We start from the raw sequence: 23,258 nt of genomic DNA on the forward strand, positions 1-23,258 counted from the left end.
TGCACCGTCGGTAAATCTGCATCATACAGGGAGGGAAATCTATAAAAATAATTGGAGTAATTTGTGCAAATGTAACCACGGGTGGCTCGCAATCAAATTTACTAAGTGGAGCTCAAGATACTGCAAAATTTTATAACAAAAGTACCAAAATGGTAACTCAATCAGATTTATTCCAAACAGAACTTGCTTCACTGGTTTATGATGTCATTCCCGTTACTGGAAGAGTAACAGCAAGCACATTATTAGCTGAGTGAGCTAAAATTATTGGCTATGGGTAGGAAGAATCAATCTGCCACTTGAATGTACAAGTTAATTTCTCTAAATGAATTGACCAACAAGTACCTACATTATTATCAGATCTTTACATTGAGGAGGTCAGGTGCAGAGCTTTATTTCTTTCAGGCAACCTGGTCTTTTGAAGGCAAGAAGGCAGGTTAGCTCTGGCAATCACGTCTGCTCATGTTAACTTCGTCTCAAGGCGAGGAATCTAATTAGCTTCTTTTCTTAATGATCATCAGATGCCAAGAGCATTGTATCTGTCCATGATCAACAAAGTCCGTTCTTGTTCAACCTCACACAACACAACACGCTCCGGTAGTTCCTCCGGCTTTTATGCCTGTATTAATTTGCCCACAGTGAGCTCGCAAATAAATTGTTAATACTGAAGACAAGTGATTAAAAGAATTATGTCGTGAAGGCCAGTAGGAAGATGCTTTTGTGCCTGTATCAACTACATAGTACCTGAATGGTTAAAAAGGTCAAGTAGACCATGCTTCATACATTCTCGAAATGCTTCAAGCACTTTCCTTGGTATGTAGCTAAAGCGATGTATATCAATGTTGACCTTTGAAGCCTGCTTTTTAACCAGCATATGAGGAGATGAAAATTATCAAACTTCTAACACTTTCAATTGAAGTGAGAAGAGGATCAAGTGATTCTTACCATGTAAATATTGTGCTGCAGGCACAAAAGGACTGGCTTTTCATTGTAAGCGCATACGAGCTTGCTTTCTGCTGCACTTGCATGCATATCCTCTGGTTTTACCAATCCAGTCATTATTTTCAAACATTCTCTATAAGGAACACATAAATCTAGTGGAAATCCTTTAACCTTTTCTATTTCATCATTCACAAGTCTCTGCAGAATACCAAGTAAATTCACAAAATCATTGGAGATTTGTGAAACTATGTAAATTAGGCTAACAAACAACTTACTTGAACGCTGTCATCAAATTTAGGAGCAATCTCTTTGTCAAAATTTTCTGATATTTCAAAATATAAAACCTGACTTGATCCTCCACCCTTGCTATTTCCAAGAAAAATTGATGCAGGATAAGTAGGTTTCTGCCCAAAGCAACACAATATCATTACATACTAAACAGGTATATGTAATATATTAGTAGTCCATGGAACTAGAAGCGTGGACAGTACCTGAATATTTACAATAAACAATGAAGGAAATTTCTTGTGAGTCTTCACAGGTGGAAGCTCAATATGTTGAGCAGGGTGATTTATTTCCTGCCGACACAAAAGCATATCTATGCCTATTGAAATATATGGTGAATAATCAGGAGCATGAGATTTATTCTTATCTCTGCACAGAAAGAAAAAAGATTCAGGGGAACACATTAACCGAGAAGGCAAAGTTTAGAAATTAAAGCAGTATAAATATATGAGTGTGGTTTTAATTTGGTATACTCTTGCCTGAAGTAGTTATCTCCACAAAGTTTGAAGGATGAAGGTTCAAGAATGGACCAACATCTTTGTTTTGGTTCCTCCCCTGGTGACCAAGGAACCAGTATCCCTGCTCTAGGATGATACAAGTATCTAGTGGAATAACCTACATAGATAACGCTTAACATCACCTTAGTTTAAAATTAAGAAGAATTTATAAATATGAATAAGATGCATTCAAACCAGAAAACACCATACAAAAAAGTATTTATTAAACAACATCTAAAGAGAAGGATGAAAAGAACAAATGTGAGAAGCTGCTAGATGCAGTTTTTGCACATCCCAACCGTAGAAGATTCAAATATTCAATATATGAGCTAGCAACCAGCAAGGTAAGATTCACTATACTAAACAAAAGGCTACAACTTTGATTCAGAACATTCAAGGAGCTTTGCAGGTAAAGTTCCAAAACATTTGCATCATGCAGTAAAATGTTCTCTCAATGACTTGGAAAGTTTAAGCCTGCAGTTACACAATCAAGAAGCATAGAAATTTCCAGGACACTTCTTGAAAGTCTGATATCAACAACAGAGGTATAAAGATCTTTCAACTTAGACATTCTTAAGCGAGATACAAATTATGTACAGTTGAACTTACAATTCTTCTGAACAGCTTCCATATATTTAATCTATACACTGACTCCTATGAAAACATCAATTTATGCTGGCAGACCAGAAGAAATGTACTCACGAATTTCAGCAGCTTCATGTCCATCATAAGATTTCCTTTCTAAAGAAAATTGGATAACCGCTGATTTTCTCTTTTTATATCCTGCACTAGCACTAGGAAATGGTTGAATCTTATTACTTGAGTTTGCAGAAGAAACGTGAGGAGGAGTACAATTTCCTTGTGTCTCAAGTCTATCCAATTCTGATCGATCAGAGCTCCAACAGAACTCTTCGACCTCAGTTTCTGTAAAATTTTCAGTGTTTTGCATTCTTAGCTCTTCCTTGTCAACTTCTCCACTAGCAATGTCACAGACTGCTGGACTTTTAATTTTCAATCTGTTCGATTCTTGGAGTTCATCTTCACTCAAAATCTTCCAACTTTTACCTACATCTCTTTTAAGGTACTCTTCGACAGCAAGAGTGACTGGAGAATTATCAGGAAGTTCCTCAAATTTGTGCATATCAACCACAATGACTGAATCATCTTCATACTGCAACTTTTGAGACCCTCTTGCTTTTGTTACAGCTGGGAATAAATCTACAAGCAATGAAGTAGTTAATATTGTAACCATCTGGTTAAGATAGCTGATAAGATTATTTGCAAATAAGCTTCTATAGTCAGGGTACCTCCATTAACACTATTGAAATCATCGTCACAATCAGACTCCAGAATACCCACAGAATCAAGCCATGCTTCTTCTTGGCATATCACTGAAAACATTACATACTCAACTCCGTAAGTATGTAACTATGCAACAATGTTATTACATAATCAAATAAAGAAAAGAAGAAAAAGGGTTGACAGTAGATGAAAGTATATATTGGTGTAACTAGAATATACAAACGTCAAAGGAAGCACATATTTAGTGCTTCTGAAAGGGCAATTCTTTAATTTGGTGAATAAAGACCTAGCTGTATAGCCTTTTATGCATTTCATTGTTACTTTATGGCTTAGCATCTCTCATAGGACAACACTAGAATGATGTAATGTACGAAAGCATGTCCACATGATGTAGGAAGCCAACAGGAAATAATAAGTACCTAAATGTTTGATGAGCTAAAACAGATATAAGTTCGTGTTAAGATAAGTTGACAACCCTTGATGCTTCATGTAACATTGAAATTACCATTTCCTGCATTCATCTTAGTGTGGTGCCACTGCAATTGCGTGAGATGGAATGCTAAATTTGAAACCTCAGATTTCCTCCTACTTGTCACAGAAGTTTGCAGATGAACAAACTCACTTCGAGCAAAACAATTTCCTGCATCACTGATCTGGACTGTACGTGCATCAGGTACTGATGCAGAAACCTTTCCACAGCATTTTCTAGATCTGAGACAAAACTTCCGTGATTTATGCCTCCCATTTGGTGTAGATACACAGGAACCCATGATGATGAGATGGAATTACACAACCCAGTGACAAATAAATGTACTTCCCAATATTCTGACTTCGCGGAAAGAAGTGGTGTAGCACCTGTCAAATACAGGTCGCAAGTCACCTGCCACAAAATGTTCAAAGACAATTAGTGAACTCTCCAAGAGTTAAAATGGCTAAAGGTCTATGAAGAACCAACCTTACCAGATGATGTTAAAGAAATAATTCATTGCTGAATGACTACCCAAATTTATGATGCTCACAAAGGCACATCAAAAGATGAAGAGCATGACCTAATGTTCTTTCTTAAGCTTGAAACTAATAAATGTTTATGACCTTACTGGTAATCGGAGAGGCAACACAAATCTTTGTCGTGCAAAAGAATAACCTTAACTGAATTTTACATCTTTAGATCCCTTCTAATAATTTGGAGCCAAGCAGAGAAACTTAACTGGATTTCTGCTTCTTTCTATATAGAAGTTACACTTCCAAAACTAAAATTAAAAAATAAATTTAAAAAAAAAGGAAAAAGGTTCGCCTACCAGAAACGGAAAATTGTGGAGAAAACATGAAAAGTCCAACCTTCAGTCAAAGCATTGACAATGCTTATAGAAGGCTCATAAATGATGACTAACTAGCACATGTGGCTAGAAGTGTGCCACAATCATTCCTTGTGATCCCATCAATTGCTTTCTACCCCGAGCTGAATTCATTTGTTGGAAAAATGCTTAAAAGTAATGACCGCAAAGAAATTTACCAAGTTGAAACATGAAAAGTATAGCATTATACATACAAACAGAAAATATCAACTAGCATATCAGAAAGATCACATAACAATCAAGAAATAAGTCAAATAACATCATTTGAAGTGCACAAGATCCAAATAACAAACTACTTACAGATCCAGGAAGAATGTGCATGCAATTAGCCGATATTTACCAGAAAGACAAGTAAACTGAGAAGAAGCTGATAACAATCAGCAGGTGGAGCTGGAATAGCAGAAAAGGTATGCCCTTTTACATGGAAAAGGCAAGTTCTTCTGGTACTTGAACAGGCAAAGCAGCTGGGGGTCTACTACTCACGGACCAGCATTCCACTGCATATAATCCGGATACAGATATCAATTAGATTAAGGAACAGACAGCTATCATAGCATGGTCTTCCAGCAATCAATAAAGAACTCAAGCATGGCCCAACCAGGAATACGCAACCACTGAGATGACAAGATATGGGCAATTCACACTGATGTGAATGGGACCTTATTTTTCTGTGGGCTGGCATCAAATTCAAACTGGTGGAATAGTCCATGTTGGATTACTACAGTCCATAGAAGAGAATATAAGAAAGAAGCTATCAGAGCTCAGTAGGGTCCAACCATATTACATCAATCGTAACATAGTAACTTCTCTACTTTTGGATTAAATTTTAGAAAGGTTGACTTTATTGTGACCCAGAGGAGAGAAGAAGCAAACAAAACTACAATATACAAAATTAACATGAGCCAAATGGGGATTAAGTAATTCAAAAGGAAGTCAAAATTTCGATTGAAATACACAGTTCAACTCCTGTAGTTACATCAAAGACGTGAAAAGGAATCAAAGAGGACAGATTTATCAAAACAAAACCAAAATTTTTAATTTTAAGAAAAAGTATAAATCGCAAACAATTCGATTTAAAAACGATGCTTTTCCCGAGGAAAAAAGGATCGGATGAAGAAATTTAACTCCTCTGATCGAAGGAATAGAGAGAGAGAGAGAGAGAGAGAGAGAGAGAGAGAAATCGAAGCATATCAACATTACATCGGATGGGCGGCGAAGAATCGAATCCCCAGACTCCTCAAACTCCTTCGATCGAAGACGACGAGGGCAGTACCAAAAACAAGCAGTAGAAAGCAATCAAAACTTCCTCCCTACTTATAGAATCCTAATGGCCTCTCCCTTCCACGTGGAACGCGACAGAGGACCTTGATCTCTTCACCGCTTCAACCTTCTTCCACCACGTCTTTTATCCGCTCACTTTCCCATCACTCCTCTTGGCTGTTTGCATTTATGCCCCAAAGAGCAGTAATCTAACAAAAATACCAGGCAAAGTTCGCTTGACTGGATTTCCCACTCTAAATGTGTATCCTTTTATTCGCATTCGACGATTAGTATATGAAATTAAGCCAAAAAGAACGAACTTTGCGTCAATAGAAAGCACGTAAGCACAAAGATAGCGCGATAGAAATTACAAAGCATGCAACTAGGTTATTTTTGCACCGCTCGTCTCTATCTATCAGGTACCGCAACATTTCAAGAGGCACTCAATCGATCAAAAAAAATATATATGTTCTTTTTTATGATGAAATATGTGGTGATAGATCTCCGAATCCACAGCCACTTAGCTGACCCAAAAGCCTTAGCGTCTCATATTGTAGATAAGATCAAAGAAAGGCTCATAGTTGACAAAAGGACTCAGTGGTGGGTCTACTACATACAAATGGGACAAGCATGCAAAGCAGAACCTCCCATTTCTCTAAAGTTGGCAAGTTGGTTCGAGTTCATTTTGCAAACAACATTCACATCTTCTACTTGATTTTGCTTTTAATGTGTCAAAAATAATCGAAAATAAAAGTAACAATGTGTCGTCATCCTGCACATTAATCAAGAACATTAATCATGAGTTGTTAAGATATCACATCACTTCTTTTTAAAAATAAGAGAAAAAAAGTACTTTATATATTAACCATTCGATTGCAAAAAAAACCCTGTAGGCCAAAATTTGAAATAGTACATTTTAAAAGAACCTCTATTCTATAAGTACATTTATATCCTTAATGTCTTCCTAAGTTTGCAAGCTAATTTACTAATCTATTAACTTCTTTGAAAATATGAGTACATTTGAACGTTCCCAAACCTTAGTTGGGAATAACAATGGATTAAAGGAGATTATATTAGTTGTTTAAAAGCAACTTAATTGGTATCATAGGCAGATTCCACCATACTAATAATAATAATACTCCCACCCACATTCTTATATAATGATAATGCTCTTAGGTAGGCTACATGAGCTGCTGCTGCTGTCTGTCTGTGAAAGTGGGAGCAAGACTTGGTTGGAAAGAGTGAACAAATTATCCTAATTGGGATATAAAAATAAAAAGTTAAACTAATTTTCAATTGCCTCTACCCATAGAGATAGTGTGCCTTGCTTTATCTTCTCGTATTTTATCATTATCTTCTTAGTAGTAGTCTTTCCATTTCCATGCTCTATTTTGCAATAAAATATAGATTAAAAAATACAAATAAACACTAGTTCCCCCACTATGCAAATATTTCTTTTTAATCGCTTGTGAACCCGAAGCTAGATAAAGGCTGTGCAAAAAATTAACCCCTTTTTAAGTACAAAAATACTTAAGCATCATCAAACTTTAATTAACATAGTTAATCGTTTAGTATAGACTTTAAACTATACGTATTACTTAATAATTACTTTAAATTAAATGCTATTAGGAATTATTTCTCTACAATGTTGGCCCACTAAATTACCAATCCACCTTTTTAATAATTATTTAACTACCAACTCTGCTGCTAGAGATAGTTGGTCACTATGCAAAATAATGAGCACGTGTTCCGTCTCTGCGGTTCGTTGCCAGTCGGCAGGCGAGATATGGGGCCACGTTACATATAACGGCCTTACCAACTTCCACCCTGTTTGAGGGGAACGCTAAGTTGTTATTCACTCGCTATCAACTCATTGGTAGAAAATCACACAAATGAATGGGCCCCTTCTGATAAACCTGTGACGCTCTAGTGTTTGGAAAAGTCTTGAGAAAATATTTTGAAGGCTGTAAGGGACTCTATTTGGACTAATGGGCCCCACAAAAAGAAGCCCGCGGGGCCCACAGGATCCTCGACGATTCTTAACGAGCTATTATGTACGAAAATAAGCGGTGGTCCCCATTATACCGAGTTGCCTTTCGCCACGTAATGCATGTTACAGTTCGCTTAAAAGCAGCTCCGCCTGGTTCTTTCGTCCCCTTCTCTCCTTTCCCTTCTTCTACGCTAAACATTAAAGAAAAGAAAATTAAACACGAAAAAGAGGAAATCCAAGAACACCGTCATCCCCGATCTCTTCCTTCTCCTCTCTCCTCTCTCTCTCTCTCCTCCCTTCTCTCTCGCTCTCCCCACATGCGATTCTAAAACACTGGATATCCTTAATTGCTCAAGAAAACCTAGATTCATCGGATTCGTCGTCCCTTCGGGGCTTGATTCTCCGTTGCGGCCTTCCGGGGTCGATTTGATCGTCGTTTGTTTCCCGGTTCGGGTTTGGATCAACGTGGGGAAGCGACGGCCGCCGGTGGCGCCGCCGCGAGATGGCGCTGTTTAGGAGGCTGTTCTACAGGAAGCCGCCGGATCGGCTTCTTGAGATCACGGAGCGAGTCTACGGTAATGTTTTCGATGTCGTTGCTGTAATCGTGGAATTTTATATTGTTCCACTAGTTTGGCGTGTGTTTTGGAGATTCCTGTTTGTGGTCGGAGAATGCGAATGTTCTTTCCTTTGTTTTCTTGTGCATTATGTAAGGGATTGATGGCTTTTAAGTATTTGGGTGTATAAAATACGGGTTTGTCCTCGGGAAGCGGGAAACCGCTTCAGGAATTCGATTGAATCCATGAGCACGGCAAAAACTTAATTGGTGAAAATATTGGTTTTTGTCTCATCTTCTAGGATATATCTGATGTATGATTTTGACTTCACCGAGAATTCCTACTGAACTGATGATGAAAGAACAGTTTTAGGTTATCTTCAAGAATAAGCATTTCGCTTGATTATATGTTATAAATATTACATGATGGAAAGCAATATGACACACTTAAAGAGCTGGCTGTGATTTATCAGTATACACCTATTTTCCTTGTGGGCGTCTTCTCCTTATTAATGAATCAGGAACAGATTACTCCATGTCAGTTTATTGACCTTATATCTTGATTAAACTTTTGTTTACTGGGGATTGGCATGCCACTTTGCTTTTATTCCCTCATCTAAAGGAATACACAATTTCCTTATGTCATCCCAACTGGTTCAGAAAGATTAGCCCCTGCTTTCAAATTATTTCTCACTAATATGTACAGGAGTATACTGATCTTCTTCTTTGTGCAATTTAATATAATCAACTAACTGCAAGTACTTGCAGTATTCGACTGTTGCTTCTCTACGGAAATGATCAGCCAAAAAGAGTACAACGATTACATGGGTGGTGTTGTTCTCCAACTTCGGGATCATTTTCCTGATGCTTCATTCATGGTAATTAACTTTGGAGATGATGAAGAGAAGAGCGAGATTTCCGACATGTTGTCCCTATATGACATCACAGTCAAGGACTACCCTCGTCAATACGCAGGTTGCCCGTTGCTTCCTTTGGAGATTATTCTCCACTTCTTGAGGTTGAGTGAGAGCTGGCTTGCATTAGAAGCGCGGCAAAACATTCTGCTAATGCATTGTGAAAGAGGCGGGTGGCCAGTACTTGCTTTTATGCTTGCATGTCTTTTACTGTACAGGAAACAGTACAGTGGGGAACAAAGGACTCTGGAATCTGTATATAAGCAAGCACCTAAGGAGCTGCTTCACTTCTTATCTGCATTGAATCCTGAACCTTCTCATCTGAGATATCTTCACTACATTTGCAGATTGGACAATGAATTAGAGTGGCCTCTGCATAATATTCCATTCACTTTGGACTGTCTCATTCTTAGATTTGTTCCAAATTTCGACGGAAAAGGGGGTTGCAGGCCAATTGTTCGTGTCTATGGTCAAGACACTCTGACTCCAGCTGACAGAAGCTCCAATATACTTTTCTCGACATCAAAGACCAGGAAATATGTTAAGCACTACAGACAGGTAATATTTAGTCCTCCCACGGACTGAAAGTCTTGCTATTTGTTTAAGGTTTCAGTTTTTAACTTAATCGCAGGCAGATAAAGTACCAGTAAAGCTAAATGTTGGCTGCTGTGTTCAAGGGGATGTAGTCCTTGAATGCATCCATGTGGATGAGGATCTTGAAGATGAGGAGTTGATGTTCAGGGTTATGTTCAACACAGCCTTTATTCAATCTCATATTTTGCTGTTGACCCTTGATGAAATTGATGTTGCTTGGGATGCCAAAGACCAGTTCTATAAGGACTTCAAAGCAGAGGTAGGTAATGTTTCTTTTATTTTGAGGCATATACTACTTTCATGGTGGGTTTTGAGCAGAAATGCATGCCTGAACAGGTACTTTTTTCAGAGTTTGATGCCGAGTCTGATACGGAAGTTGCTTCAACAGAAGAGTTCTTTGAGGCAGAAGAGATCTTCAGTAATCCAGATTGGCAGGAGGGACAGAGGGATCCTGATATATTGACTGTTTCATTTACTAACAGATTTGATGATTTGATTCCTGAACTAGCAGGGAGCATCTATCAATTTATCAATAATGAAGAGGAGAGTATAAGTACCGTTGAAGAAGAAGCTACTTATGATGACTCAACTTTGCTGTTAAGAAAGGAAGCATTGGATACTGACTACATTAAAATGGACATACTAGACAACATGAAAACTGAAACTTTGGGCATATACACAGCAACTGAAGAGAAGAATTTAGATGAGTGCAAACAGGATACAAAGCACAGGGTGGATCTAGCATTTGAAGAGACAGAAATCAACAATGTCAAGCAACACACAGGGATGAAAGATTCCAAACGAGATGCCAATCTTCTTGGACTTCCTGTTCTACAGGTGAACTTATCAGAAGTCGTTGATCTCAACCAGGATCCAAAAGGAAATATCACAAGAATCACTTTGACTGACTGCGATATAGAAAACTCAGTACTGACTGATGAGATCAAGAACAAATCTATAGAGAGAGTATCCAAGCAGGATGCAGAAAACACTTTTTCAGAAGAAAATATTCTGTGCTGCAATGAAATAAAATGTGAATTGGAAAATAGTGATTGCAAAGGGAAAACAGCAAATGGCATCATCAACCAGGTAGAAGGAAATTCTGTTTGTCAGACATTGGAGGTCGATGTTCGGAAACAGAAGCACGAGAAATTTGGGTCTCCCATATCAGAGGAATCACTAGGAGGGAACATTAAATCACCTTTGTTCTCAGTTTTTCCCAAGCAAATAATTGACCAAGAAACTCTGGGCATTAACAGTAACATTGAAGAAACAGAAGTACGAAAAGTATCATTCCAGAACTCTTCAAGCCAAAGCTCTGATACTTCTATTGCTGCAATTACAAATATAGATATTTCAACTATGGGTACCCCTTCTACTTTTTCACCTTCTCCACCTCCTCCACCCCTGTCTTTAGAAACAAAAGCACTACTCCAGCGACCTCCCCCAATTCCACGACTACCTGACTCCTCCTTTTCATCTGTTTGTTCCTCTTCATTTTCATTACAAACAGGAAATTTAATCCAAGTGCCTAGTCCACAGCCTCCAACACTTCTTCCGTCAACATATTATGCTGGGGGAACAATTGCTTCTTCTCTAGCATTGCCTCCTAAATCTCCACTAACGTGTGTGGTTTCATCTCCTTCCATGCCACCTCCACCTCAACCACTTGTGCATTTGGGAGCCTCAAGTAGTGACCTTTATTCGTCTTCCTCATCATCCCTAGCATCCACCAGATGCCTTCCTTCAACATCAATTGTGCTATCAAGATCTACCAAATGCCCTTCTCCTCCTCCTCCACCACCACCACCACCACCATCACCACTATCATCAGTGATTTATGGACCATCTTATGAAAGTGTGGACTGTTCTCTCACTCCATCTAACCATCCACAACCACTCTGCAATGTTCCCCCATCGCCACCTCCACCCCCTCCTTTTAGGGAAAAACTAGGAGCTCCATCTCAATCTTCACTTGCTATAACGCAAGTAGGACCTCCACATCCACCACCTTCTCTTGAGGGACAACACAGATCTCCTCCTCCTCCACCGCCGCCACCACCACAAGCACCTCCCCCTCCAAGATGCTTTGAAGCAATCATATCTCCATGTCCATCATCTGTAGCACATGAAAGGGCTCTATCACAATGCTTCGGAGAATATGGAGGGCCTCCACATCCAACCCCTCCACAAGAGATACTTCTAGGAGGTTTGCCTCCATCCTTTGCTTCTAATGTGAAAACAAAGCCTCTACCTCCACCACCACCACCACCACCACCTCTACTGTTTGGAATACATGTAAGGCCCCCACCATCACCTCCTCCTACTGAACTATATGGAGAAGTTCCACGACATCCACGAAACCCGGCACCTGCTATTGAAAGACATGGAAAATATCTAACACAATCTTCTCCTATAGATGTGGGAACTGTTACATCAGTAATACCACTAACTATCGGAGTATGTGGAGGTGTCGTACCACCACCTTTTCCTTATGGAGGGCAAGAGGCAACCCCACTACCATCGCCGCCACCTCCACCCGGTTCATATGCAAGGGCTCCATCTTCCCTACCTTCCCCTGGATCATATGGAGGAGTTCCACCACCCCTTAGAAGGCATGGAGGAGCTCCACCATTGCCCCATGGGAAGCATGAAGGAGCTCCTCCTCCACCACCTCCTCCACCACCTCCTCCACCACCTCCTCCTAAAGGGCATGGAGAGGCTCCACCTCCACCACCCCCTCCTAGAAGGTATGGAGGGGATCCACCTCCACCACCTTCCTTTGGACCATATGGAGGGGCTCCACCTCCACCACCCCCTCTTAGGAGGCATGGGGGGGATCCACCTCCACCACCTTCCCTTGGACCATATGGAGGAGCTCCACCTCCACCACCTCCTCCTCCTATAGGGCGTGGAGGAACACCAACTCTGACACCCTCTCTTGGAGGAGCTCCACCTCCACCACCTCTTCCTGTAGGGCGTGGAGGAACACCAACTTTGACACCCTCTCTTGGAGGAGCTCCACCTCCACCACCTCGTCCTGGAAGACATGGAGGAGCTCCACCTCCTCTTCGAGGCCATGGAAGTGCTCCTATATTTCCATCTTCAACTGGAGGACGTACACCTACTCCGCCTATGCCGCCTGGAAAATCAGGTGCTCCACCGCCCCCACCAGTAGGTTCTCAGGTTGGTGCGAGAAGTTTACCTCCAACTGCCATGGTCAGTGGAAGAGGGCATGGACTCGCACGTTCTACTGGGATAGGCTTGTCTGTTTCATCAATTCGAAGGTCATCGCTAAAACCATTGCACTGGGTGAAAGTAACAAGGGCAATGCAAGGAAGCTTATGGGCAGAACTACAGAGACATGCTGATGCTCATAGGTACTGTTTCAATCAGTAGTTATCTTTGTTTCTTTGCACTGACATATCATCCTCCTGCTTGTAAATCCCAAAGGTCATGGTTTGCTTTGAATTATGGATTTCTATAGTGCATTCATTTTCTCACCATACATAATTTAGCATTAAATGCCTCGAATGACTTATGAAGCATCTGAACTTCTGGCAGCGTTAGCTTTTCTTTAATATTGATAATTTATGTTTTGCAATACCTTTTTTTTACTGTCCTATTTTAGTGACTGGCCTAATTTTGCAGCACGTCAGAATTTGATGTGTCAGAACTTGAGACTCTCTTCTCTGCTGTGGTTCCAAAGTCAAGTGATCGTTCAAAATCTGAGGGACGCCAGAAATCTGTTGGATCTAAATCCGATAAAGTTCACTTGGTAATGCATGAGAAGACCTTTCTGCTCAATAAAATGAAAAATATTGGACATAGGAATATCGTAGGGTTTCTGCTGCTATGTTCATGTTTTCTCCACGTTGCCGATAAAATTAGGGTAATCTATGATATATGTTTAATTAGTATCATTTGCTTTTATTATTGCGATATGAATTTCTTATCAGAAAGTGTTGCTTGTTTTTATTCTTTCATTTTCAGCAGCAAGTGTTATACTAATGTTAACTTATTAAGTATGTAAAAGGTGGTGTAGAAGCAATTAGATCAAGATTAGGAGTATGATGTTGAGGTGGTGTTTCATATTAAAAGAGAGATGCAAGGCACTTAGAATTTACTTGTGAGGAAGTTAAGAAAGCATGTAGAAGAATCTTGATTTCTTGAGAAATTGCTAGTTCTGATTCTGATATTGAATTGTTTCTTGAAAAAATGTATCCTTTTTTTATGAATTATGGGATAATAGGATAAGTAACTTTCCTGTATGCCTTTCTCCACCACTCAGAATTTACTTGTGAGGAAGTTAAGAAAGCATGATAGAAGAATCTTGATTTCTCAACAAATTTGCTAGTTCTGATTCTGATAATGAAGTTTTTCTTGAAAAAATGCATCCTTTTTGATGAATTATGGGATAATAGGATAAGTAACTTTGCTGTATGCCTTCCAATTATGGATAATAGGAAGTTTGGAAGCTGAGACTGTTTAAAAGAAGCAAAAGGCTTATACCCACATTTAAATTATTATTCTCCACCAAGTTGACAATCAAAAGGTTGACAAGAAGCTCAAACTAGTAAAGCAACAGGCTTTTTTCATGTTAGCGAACATAGTCTGAGGGTTCCTCTCAGATTTTAATGAGCTATCTCTGTAGAAATAATTGCTAAGAACTTTGCGACTTCTGTGGATTTTTTAGAAATTGGTATTTCAATGAAGTGCATGACATGTCATTTAGTTTCTTCTTATTCTAATAGCTAAGAACTTTGCTCCTTTCTTTGACCATTTTAAGTATCTTTGTCTTGAAGTACCACATATTTTTTGGAGAATAAATACCTCACTTTTTGGATATTAATTATGCATTTACACTGTTATTGTGAATTAGGAAATTTTACATGCTGCTATCATATTTAAATTTTAATAGCCACTTTTTAGTTGACATTTTGTATCATGATCTCAATGATTAAAATAAATGTGTTGTCTGTTACCATCATTCAGGGTAAAACTTTTCACTCATCTATGGTCATTGATTTATTTGTAGATTGATTTAAGGAGGGCAAATAACACTGAAATCATGTTAACAAAAATCAAGATGCCGTTATCTGATATGATGGTAAGAGGATTCTGACTACATTTCCCTGATATAAAGAAACACATGCACTGGCATATCTCTATTGACACATCATAGAGGACAATTTCTAAATATTTCTTCTTACTTATGCTTCTAAATATATTTTATTCAATTCTAGAGAAGATAATGGAAGAACTTGTAAATATCCTTTTACTTTTAATTGTAATCACAAAAATAAAAGAATAAGTTATTTGACTTATTTCATAAGGACTTCAACCATAGATGTTCTCAGACTTTTGTTTTAAATTGCTTCTTGAATCCTTGGTCGTGCTTTAGACTATGAAAACTTTTAATGCACTTCATTTTCTTTTCGTTATGGAATATTGAGATTTTCTTTTTATTCCATCATAGTCTCTATGTAGCTATATAAGTGGTCACTACCCCCAAAAATAGTGGAGATCACATGTATAGTCCATTTGCACATATGGATTGCGTACATACTATATACATGACCTATTTATGACGAAATTGTGATGCTAATTGGTTGGGTTTTGGTCAAGGTTTCGAAAATCGGTATCCAGATCAGCCGTCCGAAAAAACGATACGTATTGACCATATCAGCCGTTTGTATCAGATCAGACTATTTTAATTAAATAAAATTCTAATTATTATTTAAAAGTATTAAGAAATTTCTAAAAATTTTAAAAAATATAAAAAAATAATAATTACTTATATATAAAGCCTAAAAATCTCTTTTCCTCCCTATCCTCTCTCTCTCTCTCTCTCTTTGTGTGTGCAGCAGGCTGCTGGCTTGCTGTAGCCGTGCAGCAGGTCTTCTACAGTGCCGAAACCAGCCAACCGATTGGTTTCAGCCCAGATCAGGATCGGCCGAAATATGGATCTATAGTTTTGGTCAACAAAACTCACCTTGAGTCAGTGAATAGGTTGGGTTGAGGTTAACCCACTTTGCCTCATTAGTGAAGGTGGACCTTGAAGTAATCAAGGATAATCATCCGATGGCATGGCAAGTTGCCAAGGGATAGCCTTATCATATAGGCTTATTATTCTAGGAAGTTGAGTTGAGTCAAGGTAGACCCACTTTCCCTTACTAGTTGGAGGTTAAACTTGAAGTAATCGAGGATTTTGTCCAATGGCATATCAAGATGCCCTAGTCAAACGAAGTTATTAACCTCATTGCACTGTGACTACAACCTTGCCCGATTGAACTAGAATTATTATCCAATTGCACTCCCCCATGCCAGCAAGCCGCCACCACAAGACACTATGCTGATTGCTTGCTAGTGAGGAAGTAGTGGATGAGATAAGGGTAGCTGAAGTGCCAGGAAAGGAGGATCAATTGGAGGGAAGGAGAGTTGGGGTGTTTAAGTGATAGGCTAGGTTTATGGTGAGGTAAGGAGAAAGAAGATTTGTTTTATATTGGGATTCAAATTTCAGGAATAATTTTTTTCTTATTTCGGAACAAAACTCCTTATTCCAGAATAACAACAAAACACCATAATAAACTCATTCTAGAATATAAATACTATTCATTAAAGTTACATCTTATACCACATACTAACTTAATTACTAATTTACTCTTAATATCTATTCCATCAACCTACTTTATATCAAATCAAAAGGTATTTATGATAGTTTCATAAAAAATGAAACACTTTTTTTAATTTTTTTCTTCACTTTAGATCACATCAAAAGTAATTATTACATCCTTATTTTAAAATAGAAGTGAGCATAAAAATAATTTTTTTAAAAAATAAAAACCTCATTTTGATAATAATAAAGAGGAATATCTTTTCTAGAATTGATCTTATTCTTAAAGTAAACAAGGCCTAATAGTATTTATAATTTAAGTGATGATTTTTGAGTTAGGTTCAAGAGATACCCAACAAAAACCAATAACTTAGTCATTTGTACATGAGACATATACTGAACCTTAGAACTATTAGACTTCCAGTCTTCTCCTGTTGATGAATTAATTGGACCTTAATGGATGTTGGAGGTCCAACAGCAGACGGTGGTCATTTGGTAAGATCTGCATCACACCTTCCTCTTTTTGTCTTAGAAAACTATCGCCACAAGATGTCCTTTGCAACACATATAATTTTTAATGATATTTAGATCCTTTATAGAGTAAGACTCTTCCTGCTACCATTTTTGGGATAGCTCTTAGCATGAATGAGGGAATTGTTGAGGTTCCATCCTTGGTTTTCAAATGTGTTCAATTAAACTTGTCAAGCCTTAGTCAGGTCAGTTATGGCTCCATAATATTGAGCCTGATATAGACACAAAACTCGGCTAGGTTGGATGAGTGTCAGTTAGGTCCAACACTTCGTATACTATTTCGATCTCACCTGATTAATGGAGCAATTCAGTCAACCTGCACCACCGAGGATCTGAAAAGTAAGTCCTAGTTATGTCTAATAGCAAGTCTAGGTTGAGCCATTTGGTTGAATAAGTGCATTTGTTGCATACTGTACTTGTTGGCATTGTTTTCATATACAAGAATATGGGATCTAACAAGTAACAAGAAAATAGAATCTGTGTTCAAAATGAAATAAATGGATTTTTCATTCACGAATTCAATTCAATTGCTCTTTTCTCTTAACTTTTCAGATGATTCCTATATGAGATTTCTGCTGTCTTACTTCACTGACTTTGTACTTATGTCTTGGTTGATTTTTTTTGTAATTTTCTTCTATGATCAAAGAATGCTGCTCTAGCACTGGATGATTCAGTTCTAGATGCAGATCAAGTAGAAAACCTCATAAAGTTTTGTCCAACAAAAGACGAAATGGAGCTTCTGAAGGTATATAGTAAAATTTGTGATTTTTTTGATCATTTTGTCTTTTCTTTTTTCTTCATGGAGTCTGTTTTTCCCCTCTGGAAATATTTCCATGGTTTAATATGTCTTGTGTTTTGTCACTGTTAGTGTTACAGCGGCAACAAGGAAAATCTTGGGAAATGTGAGCAGGTAAATAAATTTATAAAAGTACTTCAATATGATCAAAAGTTTTTTGTGACATCAGCATTTTGAATGTTGTTTATATATAAGAAAAGCGATTAAGGACTTGAAAATGTATAGCTAAGAGATGGAAAATAGCAAAAATTCTTATGGGTATGTCAAAAGATTGGCATTTGGCAACAGAGAATGATGAAAATATTCCTCAAAACAGTTATACCAAGAAATTAATTCTTTCATCAATGCATAGTAACATTAATTAATGCATACTTTTATTGTATAATTTAACTGACATATATTTGTGTCCAGTTTATCATTGGCAATTTGACATATAAGTACTATCACCAAACTTCTTTGCTATTAACCACGCATTACTAATTCAGAGTCTGACCTTATCATTTTGATGGAACTGAACCCACATGCACGCTGAAGTGTCATTGTGTCTTAAGTCAACTATTCAATTAATTTCTGTCAGATGTTTGTTATGGATCTCTTGTATTTTTTATGCTCTTTTGGTAAAACCATATGCCATTACTGTAAAGCATTTGTGGATGAGATGTTTGAGTTTAATCCGTACCTATTTGTGCATTGTAAGCTATCAAGTTCTCTGTTATGGGCACTTTATGTGATATGTTCCTTATCTGTATAAATTAATGTACCAAATAATACATTTGAAGATGAAGCTTCTATCACATATTCAGTTACCTTAAGGTAATATTTGCTGCAGTTCTTCTTAGAGTTGATGAAAGTTCCAAGGGTTGAATCCAAGCTCAGGGTATTTTCTTTCAAGATTCAATTTGGCTCACAGGTTATATATAAATATGTGATTTCCCTATTTCACTCTAGGTAAATAACCTTGAAAATTTTCATCACACGCTCTATTGCTTGATTTTGCCTGCAGATTTCAGATATTAGAAAGAATTTATACAATGTAGATTCTGCATGTGAAGAGGTAAACTTTTAAATGTACTGAAGTACTGAGCAGGTGATATTTAACACATCTTACAAGAAGCTGTTTTCATTGTGGCTGATCAGATTAGAAACTCTGACAAACTAAAGGAAATCATGAAGAAAATTTTATATCTTGGAAATACATTGAACCAGGGAACAGCAAGAGGTAATTGATTTTATCAGTTTTGAAGATATTATTCATGTAGTAGAATTGACTATATTTACAGTTTAATGTTTCAAACTGTAGAGCCCAGAATTTAAATCTTTGTTATAGCTTTGTCCTTACAAAAGTTGTGGTCTTTAATTAGAAAGAATGATAAGCACTTTCATGAAAATTTGTTTCTATAAGTTGTCAGGTTATGCAATGCATATTTTGCCAAGGAAGCTTTTCCGTTAGTCATTGAGGGAGCAGTATCCCACATTTTCAGAAGCTTTTGTTGAATGAGGACTCATGGCTTATGGTCAAACATCTAAGTTTTGGGTTCTTGAAACCAAAACCATTCTGAAAAATACCTTGAGTGATGTAATCTCATTCTTTTAATAAAAATTGCAACTGTTAGGTGGAGATTTCAAGCATGATATCTGTCATTTGTGCTTTTCTCTACAACAATAAGATAACCATGCAATGTATGCAGCTGAACCAACCGATATTTTTCAGTTTACTTTGAATTTTGTTGTCCTAGTTTCTTTTATTGTCTAACATGCATGACTCAAGATGCTTCCTTGTCACTGGGAGATATTGAACTTGCATAGATAAATTTAGACATTTCTTCAGTTCAGGGTACTTATGAACCATCAAATGTTTGTATGCATCACAATACCAACAGTACTTTTATATTCTAATACTAAGATTCATTATTTTCTGTGATCAGTTGCAGCAATTCGTTTTGTCATTCTTCTTTTTTCTAGTACAGGTTCAGCTGTAGGTTTTCGCTTGGACAGCCTTCTGAAACTTACAGATACTCGTGCTACTAATAATAAAACAACATTGATGCACTATTTGTGTAAGGTATGACAGAATTATCTTGTTATAACAATAGAGCGAGATGATTGAGTGGCTAATCTGCTTGATTGGAAAATCTAATTGCTCCTCATATTGTTAGCATTATTTTCTTATCCAAAGTCTGAACTCTGGAGTCTGATGTGCATGGCATTCTATCTGTGTTGCAGTTAATGCTGATAAGATATTCATACATAATATATATATATATATATATTATAAGGACTGGAAATTATATCATATATCTGCAGCTGGATTTAGTATTTAGTTTGATCCTAAAATGTGATTCTATTGGGTATGAATTATATGAATCTGACGGATACTCATATTAGGATTTCATGCCACAATCAACTCATGATTTATAGATCTAATTATTCTTCCTGAATCTTGTTGTGCATTTCGTGTCTGTATCTCGTATCCATATCTATGCTTCGTAGATTAGCACTTGGCATATTCTAAGTTTCTAAACTTTCACTTTTCTTTGTTCACCATCAGGTTCTTGCTGAAAAGTTCCCATCTCTGCTGGACTTTCATGAGGATCTTGTCAGTTTGGAAGCTGCATCAAAGGTTCCAAATATTGAGCTAGTATTGCTTATAATGATGGAACTACAATAATTGGCATGTACTTATCTTGTTTATAACAGATACAACTGAAATCATTGGCCGAGGAGCAGCAAGCTATCGTGAAAGGGCTAGAAAAGGTTGAACTGGAGCTAACTGCATCAGAAAGTGATGGGCGAGTATCCGAAGTTTTCCGCAAGGTAGGACAATTTATTCAAGAACAGTGATTATCTCCTTTTCCATCTTTCTTCTTTTTGGAATTACTTCAGACTGTCTCTCAAAGCCTCAAACTAATAAATAGGGCTGGGACTACCTGTCCCTTTCAGCAAGCACTGGTTCCTTGTAGGGACATGTTATACTGTGGGCAGTATCTTTCCAGCAATTTTCCCAAGAGTTTTTTGTACTTTTAACTTCTACATTTACAATATGTTGTTAACATGCATGCAATCTAGACACTGAAGGAATTCACTGCTGTTGCTGGAGCTGAAGTTCGATCCTTGACTTCACTTTATACTGCAGTTGTATGCTACTGAACTATCTATATCCTTTAAACTGAATACCTAGTTGATTCTTCTTATTTAGTTGTAGCTAAATCTGTGTGCCTATTAACACCTTTAGTTCTGGCAGGGTAAAAATGCAGATGCTCTTGCCTTATATTTTGGTGAAGATCCTGCCCGCTGTCCCTTTGAGCAAGGTAACTTTTATCTACATCCATTGTTGGATCAACTTTTAAATGCATTTGGAAATCAAAACGAAAGGAATTAAACTGTAACACTCTTACCTATAAATGCCCTTTATCTGCATGCCTCAGAATGGTGTTTATAACGTGGGATATGTCTCCTACTTTATGGCTGGCTAATTTGACCTGAACGTTTACTAGTTTTAGTTCCAAGATACTCATATGCATGTAAATTGCAGATACAAATATATATACTGGTATAAACTTTTTTGCATATGTCATCTGTGAAAGTTATCTAGTAACCAACAATATCATTGTGTTTTCTTATGTTGAGCAATTTTATACTCTCATTTATGAAATTATTTTACAGGAAAAAACTTTATAATAGAAATGTTACCCTTTTTCGTGAGAGTTGACTAAACTTCTCTTTGCTCTATTGCTATGTCCTTTAATACCCCGATCGTCAGCTTGATCCATAAGATCCTCATTATATGGGTCACATGGTATAAAAACTTGGCATTCATTCCTGTGGAAGAGGAAGTGTATTGTCACTCAGGTTTACAAAATTTACATATGGTCTGTCCAGATTCTTACAGTTTACTGCTTTTGATCTATTCTTACACCCTTTTGGAGTACTTTCACTTAGAGTTCTAGATCCAGCATTTTTAACCTTTTTCCTATTTATTTTATTGTTAGAGATAGGTAGGGGCTTTTGCAATTTAATTACATTTAGGTTTTCAATTTATTATAATGGATTCTAATTGCACCGCATGTATAAATTATGTCTTCCAATATAATAAAATATTTTGTTGGCTATAGAAAATATACACTTAGTTTTATGTACTAAATCAAAAAACTAATTGTAATTAAATTGCAAAATCCCCTGGATAGGCAATCAACTCTTAACACTTTGCAGCTTTTCAGTAGGTGATATATTTGATAAGCAAGAAGTAAAGGGTGGCTTAATTTATTAGATGCGTTTGTATATTATACATACACAGGTGTACACACCAATATATAAATATATGAGTTGAAGATTGGTTGAGTGCAAAATAAAGGAGCCTTAGTAGTCCTATACATATATGAGTGCACTGAGGATTTGGTTTTTGCTGTGCCACCATTTATTTCTTGACCTGCAAACTCTGCAGTAGAATTTTGTGCTTATTAACCGTTAAACAATATACTATGCCCCTCAGCTTATAAGCTGGATGCCTGTTATAATATTCTAACTTCCCCCTTTTATTTACTAATTAGCTCCTCCTTTGCTGAAAATCGCAGTTATCAATACTCTCTTGAATTTTGTGCGGTTATTTCGCCGAGCACATGAGGAGAACTGCAAGCAGGCTGAACTTGAGAAAAAGAAAGCCCTGAAAGAGGCTGAAATGGAGAAGTTCAAAGATGCAATCACACACAAAACAATTGCCAGATGACATTTAATATGGCAAACTTGGCGCATGATTTTGATTTTTGTTTTACTTGAGGAATGCATGATCTCCGTCAGCTATCCAAGATTTTGTCCGAGGCTTGGTGGTCACAAAACTGAGACATCTTCCTCCACCAGATAGCAGCTAATGTAGTTTCACACGTGAATTAAGAAGGTTCTACCTATCTCCTCAACCACTTAATGACATCTGTTAAGACTTAGCCATTCATGTTTGTTACTGATCGTGTCGCATATTTTTTGCAGGTCCTTGTTGGACGGACCATGGTTACTTCTTCCATGTTCCATGTTTTTGTACAAAGCTAACCCCACATGGTTTTATTCTTTTTGTACAGTTCCTTCATGTTATACATAATCTTTACATTGCTTTGCTCATCTGTTTATATAAGGAGCAAGTTTAGGTCGGAAGTCAGTAGATGTTGTAAAATAGGGGTAGAATGTAACACTCCTCCGTTTTTTTCTCTTCAATGTAGCTCATAATGTAACTTCCAACGTCTCAAGCAATTTTGTAGTTATAAGACGGCTCAAGCAGCGAGCCATTTAGTTTTCTTTTAATGATAATGCTTTCCTTTTATTCTTTGGCCAACACTAACGAGTTTACATCTTCTCCAATGGATTCGTACTGTCCAGCCATAGTAGCAATTGAGAGGCCTTATAGATATTGCCGGGCCTCTCCAATAACTAGATAGGATCCGAATCTATACATTATTACTCCGTAGTTAAGCTTTGGATATTCATACAAATAAAGTCTTTGGTATCTGTCTCATAATAATCTGTGCATAATTTCCAGTAGTTTGGCGTGTACGAAAGTTAAATCTCCTATCCAAGTGTCTGTTCTTTTTAACTGACGCGCGATCTGATCTTACTAAATTAACTCTGCGAAAGTAGGGAT

At 37.4% G+C, this 23,258-nt stretch overlaps 2 protein-coding genes across 5 annotated transcripts; one reads left to right on the plus strand and one right to left on the minus strand.

Moving 5' to 3' along the window:
* Positions 1-77: 77 nt before the first annotated feature.
* Positions 78-6,128, minus strand: LOC140762146 (uncharacterized). 2 transcript variants are annotated; one of them, XM_073099772.1, is made up of 11 exons: positions 5,579-6,128; positions 4,679-4,875; positions 3,529-3,903; positions 3,029-3,112; positions 2,424-2,939; positions 1,704-1,839; positions 1,431-1,593; positions 1,215-1,343; positions 943-1,137; positions 742-853; positions 78-616 (listed from the first exon to the last, which is right to left on the minus strand). In XM_073099772.1, the coding sequence occupies exons 3-11, from the start codon at positions 3,791-3,793 to the stop codon at positions 573-575; spliced, it is 1,644 nt and encodes a 547-aa protein (XP_072955873.1). In that variant the 5' UTR covers positions 3,794-3,903; positions 4,679-4,875; positions 5,579-6,128; the 3' UTR covers positions 78-572. The 2 variants fall into 2 exon arrangements, with proteins under 2 accessions (XP_072955873.1, XP_072955872.1); XM_073099771.1 differs by having other exon boundaries at positions 79-616; positions 4,719-4,875; positions 5,579-6,127.
* Positions 6,129-7,788: 1,660 nt separating this feature from the next.
* Positions 7,789-23,085, plus strand: LOC140762226 (formin-like protein 12). Of its 3 annotated transcripts, XM_073099881.1 has the most exons (18): positions 7,791-8,203; positions 8,950-9,653; positions 9,727-9,948; positions 10,026-13,069; positions 13,341-13,467; positions 14,728-14,799; positions 17,483-17,581; positions 17,705-17,746; positions 18,462-18,542; positions 18,636-18,686; positions 18,770-18,851; positions 19,600-19,694; positions 20,181-20,252; positions 20,330-20,446; positions 20,699-20,767; positions 20,874-20,940; positions 22,204-22,523; positions 22,613-23,085. In XM_073099881.1, exons 1-17 carry the CDS (start codon positions 8,131-8,133, stop codon positions 22,353-22,355), a joined length of 5,169 nt encoding a protein of 1,722 aa, XP_072955982.1. In that variant the 5' UTR covers positions 7,791-8,130; the 3' UTR covers positions 22,356-22,523; positions 22,613-23,085. The 3 variants fall into 3 exon arrangements, with proteins under 3 accessions (XP_072955984.1, XP_072955983.1, XP_072955982.1); XM_073099882.1 differs by lacking the exons at positions 20,699-20,767; positions 20,874-20,940; positions 22,204-22,523; positions 22,613-23,085 and adding an exon at positions 20,548-20,692 and having other exon boundaries at positions 7,790-8,203; XM_073099883.1 differs by lacking the exons at positions 18,770-18,851; positions 19,600-19,694; positions 20,181-20,252; ... (3 more) ...; positions 22,204-22,523; positions 22,613-23,085 and having other exon boundaries at positions 7,789-8,203; positions 17,713-17,746.
* The last annotated feature ends 173 nt before the right edge of the window (positions 23,086-23,258 follow it).

The sequence above is a fragment of the Typha angustifolia genome, chromosome 7 (assembly GCF_048772165.1).
Source record: "Typha angustifolia cultivar Huaian chromosome 7, ASM4877216v1, whole genome shotgun sequence".
In the NCBI taxonomy this organism is placed as follows: domain Eukaryota; kingdom Viridiplantae; phylum Streptophyta; class Magnoliopsida; order Poales; family Typhaceae; genus Typha; species Typha angustifolia.

Excerpts from the sequence above, each read along its gene's own strand:
- LOC140762146 (XM_073099772.1), bottom strand. The coding sequence starts at position 3,793 with ATGGGTTCCTGTGTATCTACACCAAATGGGAGGCATAAATCACGGAAG. Across the intron at positions 1,344-1,430 it reads TGTTTATTGTAAATATTCAG|AAACCTACTTATCCTGCATC; the intron begins GTACTGTCCACG and ends TGCTTTGGGCAG. Across the intron at positions 1,138-1,214 it reads AATTTGATGACAGCGTTCAA|AGACTTGTGAATGATGAAAT; the intron begins GTAAGTTGTTTG and ends GGTATTCTGCAG.
- LOC140762226 (XM_073099881.1), top strand. The coding sequence starts at position 8,131 with ATGGCGCTGTTTAGGAGGCTGTTCTACAGGAAGCCGCCGGATCGGCTT. Across the intron at positions 8,204-8,949 it reads GATCACGGAGCGAGTCTACG|TATTCGACTGTTGCTTCTCT; the intron begins GTAATGTTTTCG and ends AAGTACTTGCAG. Across the intron at positions 20,768-20,873 it reads CTTCACTTTATACTGCAGTT|GGTAAAAATGCAGATGCTCT; the intron begins GTATGCTACTGA and ends TAGTTCTGGCAG.